Source organism: Manis pentadactyla, chromosome 10 (assembly GCF_030020395.1).
Source record: "Manis pentadactyla isolate mManPen7 chromosome 10, mManPen7.hap1, whole genome shotgun sequence".
Classification (NCBI taxonomy): domain Eukaryota; kingdom Metazoa; phylum Chordata; class Mammalia; order Pholidota; family Manidae; genus Manis; species Manis pentadactyla.
In genome coordinates this window covers 40,345,803-40,355,850 of record NC_080028.1, presented here as the reverse complement: position 1 = coordinate 40,355,850, position 10,048 = coordinate 40,345,803, and the positions used below count along the sequence as shown (strand labels likewise).

At 35.0% G+C, this 10,048-nt stretch overlaps 1 protein-coding gene and 1 pseudogene across 1 annotated transcript; both read right to left on the bottom strand.

The window, feature by feature from the left end:
* On the bottom strand, positions 1-1,233 carry LOC130679271 (60S ribosomal protein L5-like; annotated as a pseudogene).
* Positions 1,234-2,533: 1,300 nt separating this feature from the next.
* Positions 2,534-3,475, bottom strand: LOC130685097 (olfactory receptor 6C4-like). Its single transcript, XM_057508283.1, has one exon. It carries the CDS (start codon positions 3,473-3,475, stop codon positions 2,534-2,536), a length of 942 nt encoding a protein of 313 aa, XP_057364266.1.
* Positions 3,476-10,048: the final 6,573 nt, after the last annotated feature.

Here is a 10,048-nt window from a genome sequence, read left to right as displayed (position 1 = left end):
AGTAAGATTATTATTGTTTTTATCTGAAAAAACCTCCTAGAAAATTGTGATCTGGTTTATTAGCTCTCAGCAGCCCATTCCTGAGCTCTAAGAGAGCTTACCTTCTTCTAAGCTACCTGATCTTTCTTCTGGGCAAGAGACATTTGGGAATGGTTCCACCTCTTCTTTTTAACTTCCTTCTTAGGTTTCCTCTCACAGACTGAATTCTCTCATATGGCAGTGTGAGCTCTCTTACCCATCTATCCATGTCTGGGGTTACGTTGGTCTTTACATATTGAGAGAACTGTTTCTTGTAAGCATCTTCATCTTCTTGCATTAGTTGACGCATGTAATATGCAACGTTCTGTCCAATGGTGTGCTTCTGATGTACTCCGGCAATGAATTCCTTGCTTTCTGAATCATAACTGGGGAATTGTTTGGTACTGAGAGGGACACATAATCCACCATCCACAGCTCCCTTGAGGGCCCCCAAAACTTCATTTCTGGTAGTAGTTCTGGCAAGCCCTGCATCCAAAAAGCAGGTGAAGGCACGAAGCTGACCATCAATGCTTTCCCCATTGTATTCTTCTCTGGTCACCTCCGCTTGGCCTTCATGAATCGTGCCCTTGGAAAACCAATTAAGAGCCCGGGGACCAGCAGCAGGCCCAGTACAATATGCTGCAGCATGATTTGTCACGCCGATCTTCACCCCATACTTGGGGAGTTCATGAGCATAGGCTGCACAAACGAGCCTACCCCCTTCTAAGAGGACATAAGCAATCTGACAAGTATATCTGTTGGTCACACAAACTATCATACTTAATTTGGGTGTGTTGTACTTATTTTTATACTGAATCACCAAGCATTTCTGAGCAAAGTAACCAGTTTTTCCCTCTTGTCTTCTTCTAAATTTCACTTCATATATCTTGAAGTAAGCTTTATTCTCAACATCTCTTAACAAACCCCATTGTGCTGTTTAAAATGTATGATTCTATGAGTTTTCATAATACATACCCATGAAACCACCACCACAATCCTAATGCAGAAGTCTGCCACCATCCTCATAGTTTCCCTGTTGCCACTTTACACACCATCTTCTCCTTTGCCCCTGACTCTGGGAAACCATTCATCTGCTTTCTGTCTTTAGAGTATACTTTGTATTTTCTGGAAATTACATATTATATGGAATTATATAGTATGTGGGTCCTTTGTGTCTGGTGTTTTCTTACCGGATAGTGATTTGAGATCTGCCATTCTATTTAGTTCATTATCTTCCCACCCTGTCTTAGCTTACTATTGCTGCTGTAACAAACTGCTACAAACTTATACATAAAAGTTAAACATATGTTTATATATATAACTTATAAATGTAACAACCTAAATTAATTTTCTTATTAAAATAAAACTTCTGGAGTCCAGAAGACTGAAATAAGTTCCATTTGGCTAAGGTCAAGGTGCAGAAAAGGCTGGATCCTTTTAAGGCTCTAGGTGAGAATCTGTTCCATAGCCTTTTCGGGATTTTTAGAAAACACCTGCATTCCTTGGCTTGTGATTGTTCCTCTGATCACACCAACCTCTTGCTGGTACTCAAATATCCTTGTACGTCCCCCTTATGAGGATGCCTGTCATTCTATTTAAGGCCAAACCAGAGTATTTAGGATAATATTCAAATAAATACTAAAGTATTTATCTCAAGTCCCTTAATTTAATCACATCTGCAAAGTCCCTTTTGCCATATAAGATAGCATTCAAGGTTCCATATATTAGGACATGAATTTCTCTGCGGGACATTATTAGGACATTGTTTACACACTCTAAGGTTATTAGGATTTTCTGAAGTTCACTGACTCAGTTTCCTTCATCACTATATTGATCAGATTAGAGTAGAAATAACTACAGCCTTTAAATTCTAAAACTACACTTGGCATGAATCTGGCCCATGCCTTCAGAAAAATTGATATGCACAAGAATTGTTCAGGAAATGTCTGTTTTTTCCTGTGATGGACAGTTTCCCTAAGGATATTAAATTATGAACATTTAAAACTTAGTATGAAATTTAGAAAGAGTATTATTTAAGCCTATAAAATCATTAACACCATGGATAAAGCTTATATAGTTTTATTTCATATTCTCACAAATGGTGATCTGAATATTATAATTTGAAAATAACCAACTTTATATCAATTCACTAATATATTATTTAAACTAGTATGAACAAGCTAATGTAATTTTCTTCCAGATATATATTTAATTATTCAGTTGCCAGATATAGAGTTTGAAGATCATAGGGCAATAGATAAGAAAAATTCAGTTATAATTCCCCTAAATCTTTTCCTTATAAGTGAGGTAAATAAAAATAATACTAAAGTGTTAGAGGACACACACACTCACAGGACTGTAAAGTTATGATAAAATCATCTTAAATAAATAGTTCTACTACAGTTTCAGATAGGAATATTGATATAATGCAGAAAATAGTTCTTAATTATAATCACACACATTTATGGTCTTGCATTTATTTATTATTTATTTTAATAATGAACCTCAGATAGTGTCACTTTCTTGAAAAAATTGTTATCTTACTGACCATATCTTTGAAGGCTATTTTTACTTGCTTGTTCCTTAAGGTATAGATGAAAGGGTTCAATAAAGGAGCAACTGAGGTATTTAAAACAGCCACTCCTTTATTAAAAGTTGCTGCATCCTTAACAGAGGGATTTACGTACATAAAAATACAGCTTCCATAAGAAAGTAAGACCACAGTCATGTGAGAGGAACATGTAGAAAAAGCCTTTTTTCTTTGCTGAACAAAGGGGATTCTTAGTATTGTCCTGATAATGTATGTGTATGAAAGAATCACTAGCACCAGTGTGAAGATAAGGGTAACCACAGCAAGGACAAACTCCATCACTTCTATGAAATGTGTGTCTGAACAGGACAAATGCAACAGTACAGTATAGTCACAGCAATAATGATTGATGATGTTGGACGCGCAGAAAGGCAGCTGGAGAGTCAGTATATGTGGCACAGTGACAACTAAAAAACCAGAGAACCAGGAACACAGGACAAGTTGAATGCAGAGTCTCCTGCTCATGATAGTTGTATAATGTAGGGGTTTGCAAAGGGCAATATACCGGTCATAAGACATGGCAGCTAAGAGGTAAAAGTCAGTTGCTCCCAGAAGGATGGCAAAGAAGTACTGAGTGAAACAACCAGCAAAGGAGATAGTCTTGTCTCCAGTTCCAATATTGACTAGCATTTTGGGAACAAAGACTGAGGTAAAAGATATTTCCAAAATGAAAAAATTCCGGAGGAAGAAATACATGGGAGTCTGGAGGCGATAATCCAGCAGGGTCAGAAAGATGATCGTCAGATTTCCCATGATGCTCAAGACATAAGTTAGCAGCAGAAAAAGGAAAAGCACAGCCTGAAGCTTGGCGTCATTTGTCAACCCAAGAAGAATGAACTCTATCGCTGATGTTTGGTTTCCCATCATTAACTTCAGATAAATTAAGGGAGAAAACATAAATAATGATAAAGATTGGAATAAAACAAAAGGTTCCAAATTTTTTTTGAAATATAAAATCAAGGTAAAAAAAATTAGAAGTAAAATTTTAAAACGAATCTTTCTCTACCTTTATGTTTTAAATAAGACATCTTTTTTACTTTCCTCTTTTACATCAAAGTAACAAAGGTCCTGTTTGTTAGGAATATTTTCAATGATTTCTTCTAAATTTATCTATATTTTTCCTCACCATTTTCTCTCTTCTTTAATTTTTCCTTTTCATTCTTCCTATTCTGATTTCCTATGCTACTAGATGATGTCCATGGATGTAGATAAAATAAAAGCAAACTTAGAAAGCAAATTTTATTTGCAATTTCTTATAATAGCCTTTTAGCTCTCAGTTTATTCACCAACAAAGTAAAAGTAATAAAAATTATGAACTACAGCAATAAAATCGAACGTGGCTGTTTTCTTCTTGTTGCTATTTTGTATTTTTTTGCTTATTTTAATTTTATTATTTTGAATAATAATTCTGTGCACCCACTGAAGCTCAAAACCTAGACAGAGTTTTATTTTAACTCCTAATAAAGTGTTTAAGGTTCATAATACAAATCCTGGGTCATGGCAAGGGCTCCATAAATGCCATCACCATTCATACAGGCATATGGATCAGTCAGTACTTGGTGAAATATTAAATCAAAATGATCCACAGATTGTGATTTCTTGCTGTGCACAGGATCTGCCCACCAGTCTATTACAGTTCCTTAAAACTCAGTTCAAGCTCAGCTTTCTATATGATTTTATGTAACAATCCTCAACAATATTTTCTCATTTTCTTTATAAAAATTTACCATAACATAACACATAAAGTCAATTTATATCAAGTATGTACATTTTGTCTATTCAAGTTTAACAAATAAGTTGCCCACAAGAATAGGCCCCTATATCCTTATAGTTTTTATAGAGGCCAGAAATTGTACAGATTTGATAAAAATGTAATGCAAAATATATTTTTGCTTCTTCAGAATCATAGCTCTACTTTACTGAATGCTATTTTTATGCCAATAGAGGTTCCAATTAAATTTATGCATTCATTTTATCAGAATTTTCTTTTAATATTTTCTATCATCAGATACAAAGAAATATTACAAAGAGAATACTTTTCCTACTCAAAAAATTATGAAGTCCTTTTCATTCTAATAATTGTATCACTACATGTGTGGGAATATTTTCACTGTACAATTCATAAGTTAGTAATAGTCACACGTCTTATATTCTTATCAGGGTAGAAGTTCCAGATATATTTAATACAGACAAAAGGGCAGTTCTGCTCAGTTATGAAGATTTATCACCTTGTAGAATTATATTTGGAAAATTTTAGGGTTCCTAATATTGTAACTTTAATCAATTTGCACTTTTGTAGATAATTGTCTTTCTGTAAATACTGCTAAATTAACATATTTAAAAGCTATAATGTACAATGCAATTATGCAAGATTATTATATAAAAATTATCTTAATGAATGAATAATGTACCAGTAATGTAAATTTAAGTATTAACTGAGGTTATGGCTACCTATGCCTGGATGTATAATCTTGACTATTTTATATTGAGTACTGAAAAGTGAATGTGGGGAATTAAAAATTACACAAATTTTACAAAAATATTTTACATTCAGAGAAATATTAGGACACTACTTCTACTATGTCAAAATAGCTCATTAAACTGTAATATTGCCACAACTAATTAAAATAAATCTTGGGGACTTGAACACTTGGTAATGATTTTCTGCTTCCACATGCAAATAACTAGTGAGTCAGATAATTTGAAGATATTGATGCTAATCTTCCAGTTTGAGATCCTACTTACTACTTAAGACTTAAAATTCTAACTTAGAATGTAAGTCATCAAGCAATTGCCTTTACTAAAGACCATTAATATTATTAAATTTCCATTGTCTAAATGATAACTTTTTGGCAAATTTACAAAGCTTTATAAATGATTACCACATACTAGAAACACTTGATTGAATGCAAAAATAAATGAGGGCTGAAAATTGAGAGAAAAAAATGACATTTTTTACATTAGCAAGTGATACCATCATCTACTAAATAAAAGAAGAATTAAATGACAATTTTATATAAGAAAAATTTATATCAAACATATTTCTTTCACCATAATAAAAGATAATTCTTTACACTTAAGATCAGTACTATTCTGAGAAAAAGAATATGTATGTACACACGTATATATATATAGTCCTACATGTATATGATCAAATAACAAAGTCTTGACCCAAATGAGGTTTATTTGGCCAAAAATTTATTATCTTCAAAATATTTACAGTTAGGACACTGATTTAAAAAATAATAATAATATTTACTTGTAGTTTAGAGGACATGGAAGAACTTTCCCAGTCTCTCCTGGATAACTTTAGTTATGAATCCCTTCTCCCAAAGTGGAATCATCTCCATAATAAATCATACATAACCCTAATATTTAGGCTGAAATCATCTCCACAATAAATCATATATAATTCTAATATTTAGCCTCAGTCTCCTCCTGTGGAGGGTAGCTTTAAGAAATATCTGTTTAAGGAGGGTTGTTATAGATTACACTTTTAGGAGGAAATTGAAGAAAATCAAATCCATGGGAAGTAAGAACAGAAATAATGAAAAAACAAAAAAATGTGATTTGACTAATTTTACCACTTTAAGCTCTAATTCTGTATGATGTAACATTTTCTGCCTGAAATTATGTATATATGCTAAAAGGAGTTACATTTCCAATTTTCACCTGTACTTGTAAAGTAAATAAAAATTGTATTAAAAAGAATGTGTGTGCAGTTATGTCAAGAAGCAAACATGAATTTTAGATGAACAAAACAATAAGGACACTATCCACCTCTAGTTAATGTAGCTGTCTTCAACCTCTTCCTACCTCAAGCAAGTGAACCAGTGACGCCTTAGTTCCAGTCAGCTCCTTTTGTGGCTGAATTGGAAGCTATAAAGATATAGGATCCATTGGGAAATGGTCCCTGGTTCGTCATCATTTGTTTCAAAATGCCCAAGAATCCCCGACTTTCTGTTCTAACAGAAATGGGTCAAATTAGCAGGTAAGAAGAGGAAAACAGAAGCAGTTTGGTTGCAGAGCATATAAGCAGATTGCAACCCTCTCCTAAGCCTTCCTTACCATTCCATTGCTCTCAGAATGTGTCACTATGTTTCCTACCCATTTTTCTCTCTGTGAGTGGATGTCTTGCTATTCCTTGGTCACCCAAGCCCATTGCCAGCTCAAAACCTCTGCACCTGTTGTGCCATCTTTAAGTGATGTCCTTTCTCCAGACATAGGGGTGTATGTATTTTTTGAATCATGGATTTTGTTTTCTTCAGATATAGTCCTACAAGAGGAATCACTGAGTTGTATGGTATTTCTATTTTTAATATTTTTGAGGAAACTCCATACTGCTTTCACAATGGCTCCACCAATTTACATTCCCACCAGCAGTGTAGAAAAGTTCCCTTTTCTTAACACCCTCACGAACACTTGTTATTTCTTGTCTTTTGGATAGTGACCACTCTAATTGGTGTGTGGTGATACATCATCATGGTTTTCATTTGCATTTCCCTGATGATTAGTGATGTGGAGCATCTTTTCATGTACCTGTTTTTCTTCTTCTTTGGGAAAATGTCTGTTCAGGTCCTCTGCTCATTTTTTAATTGAGTTATTTGTTTTTTTGGTGCTGAGTCCTATTAGTTCTTTATATATTTTGGATGTTAACACTTTATCATATAAATCCTTTATGAATATCTTCTTCCATACTCTAGGCTGCCTTTTTGTTCTATTGTTTGTGTCCTTTACTGTACAGAAGATTTTTGTTTGGTGTAGTTCAACTTGTTCATTTTTTATTTTGTTTCCCTTGCTTGGGAAGATGTAATAAGAAAAAAAGTTGCTTGTGCTTATATTCAAGTGATTTTTGCCTATGTTTTCTTCTAAGAGTTTTATGATTTCATATCTTACATTAAGGTCTTTAATGTATTTTGGGTCTACTTTTGTGTATGGAGTTAGTAATCCAGTTTCATTCTCTTAGGTGTAGCTATCCAGTTTTCCCAACACCAGTTATTGAAGAGATTATCTTTTCCCATTGTATATTCATGTCTCCTTTATCATATTAAATGACCATATAAGCCTGGGTTTATCTCTGAGCTCTCCATTCTGTTCCATTGATCTATGTGTCAGTTCTTGTGCCATTACCATAGTGTTTTGATTACTGCAACTTTGTAGTATAGCTTGAAGTCAGGAAGAGTAATCCCCACAGCTTTGTTTTTCTTTCTCAAGATTGCTTTGGCTATTCTGGGTTGTTTGTGTTTCCATATGAATTTTAGCATGATTTGTTCTGCTTCATTGAAAAATGCCATTGGTATCTTGAGAGGGCTTGCATTGAATCTGCAAATTGCTTTGGGCAGGATGGCCCATTTGACAATATTAATTCTTCCTACTGATAAGCATGGGATAGATTTTCACTTATTTGTGTCTTCTTTGATTTCTCACATCAGTGTCTTACAATTGTCAGAGTACAGGCCTTTCACCTCCTTGGTTACGTTTATTTCTATGTATTTTATTCTTTTTGGTACAATTTTAAATGGAACTGTTTCCCTGATTTCTCCTTCTGCTAGTTCATTGTTAGTATATAGGAATGTAACTTATTTCAGCATATTAACTTGGTATCCTGCAACTTTGCTGAATCCAGTTATTAGTTCTAATAGTTTTTTGTGGAGTGTTCAGGGTTTTCTACATACAGTATCATGTCATCTGCCAATAGTGACAGTTTTGTTTCTTCCTTATCAATTTGGATGCTTATCTATCTTGTCTCACTGCCATGGCTCAGACCTCCAGTACTATGTTGAATAAAAGTGGGGAAAGCGGACAATCCTTATCTTGTCCCTGATCGGGGAGGAAAAGCTCTCATCTTTTCACCATTGAGTATGATGTCAGCTGTGAGTTCGTTGTATATGACCTTGAATATGTTAAGGTACCTTCCCTATATACCCATTTTGTTGAGAGTTTTTATCACGAATGGTTATTGAATTTTGTCAAATGCTGTTCAGCAACTGTCTTACCAATTGGTTTCAGCCCTGGGCAAGTTCACTATAGGTTCAGTGAGACTGAGGAATGTTAATGGAATGTTTCTGGGTGAAAGGGTTTATTGCCTGGCTTGTTCTCCCAGCAACAGGTCGAGCACTAGAATTATGTCTGCATCCAACAGTTTGCAGGTCTGTAATTCTCCTTCATCTCTGCCTATGCCCAGAGCATTGGGCAGAGCTTTTATATAGTGACTCAGTCAATAAATCTAATTGCCTATGGGTATGGAAGCAGAAGCCTAGCACCAGGCCAGTTACATCATCAAATAGTTTAGGTTCAGGTGAGGATTCTAGCCATAGGAACCTTCACTTTATCCACAGAATCTATTGAGATGATCATATGTTTTTTATCCTTTTTGTTAATTCTGCTATCTTGCCAATGGGTTTCAGCCAGGCAAGTTCACTATGGATTCAACGTGACCAAAGAAACTGACAGCAAAACGTTCATTGGGGTGAAAGGGTTTATTACCTGGCTTGTTCTCCTGGCAGCAGGTCGAGCACTAGCGTCTCTGCCTCCGCCCAGAGCACTGGGCCGAACTCTCCATACAGTGCAATAATAGCTTATTGCCTAAAGGTGTGTAAGTAGTAGCCTAGCAATGGGCCAGTTACATCATCAGGTGGTTTAAGTTCAGTGAGGATCCTGGCCATAGGAACCTCAACTTCCACACATCTGTGTATCACACTGACTGATTTTTTTGTACTGTGCCATCCTTGCATCCCTGGAATAACCCCACTTGCTTATGATGAATGATCCTTTTGATGATTTTTTCTTTTTGCATCTTTCATTTTTATTGATCAAATGGTTGTTAACAACAATAAAATTCTGTATAGGGGACTCAATGCTCAATGCACAATCATTATCCACCCCAAGCCTAATTCTCATCAGTCTCCAATCTTCTGAAGCAAAACGAACAAGTTCTTACATGGTGAACAAATTCTTACATAGTGAATAAGTTCTTACATGGTGAACAGTACAAGGGCAGTCATCACAGAAACTTTTGGTTTTGATCACGCATTATGAACTATAAACAATCAGGTCAAATATGAATATTCGTCTGATTTTTATACTTGATTTATATGTGGATACCACATTTCTCCCTTTATTATTATTATTATTATTATTATTTTTAATAAAATGCTGAAGTGGTAGGTAGATGCAAGATAAAGGTAGAAAACTTAGGTTAGTGTTGTAAGAGAGCAAATGTAGATGATCAGGCATGTGCCTATAGACTATGTGTTAATCCAAGCTAGACAAGGTCAATAAAACATCCACAGATGCAGAAGATTTCTCTCAAAACAGGGGGGTCAGGTTCTAAGCCTCACCTCTGTTGGCCCCAATTTCTCACCTGATGGCCCCCCTGTGACTGTGCCTGTCTTAGGTTGTTCTTCCCTTGAGGAATCTTACCCGTCTCTGGCTAACCAG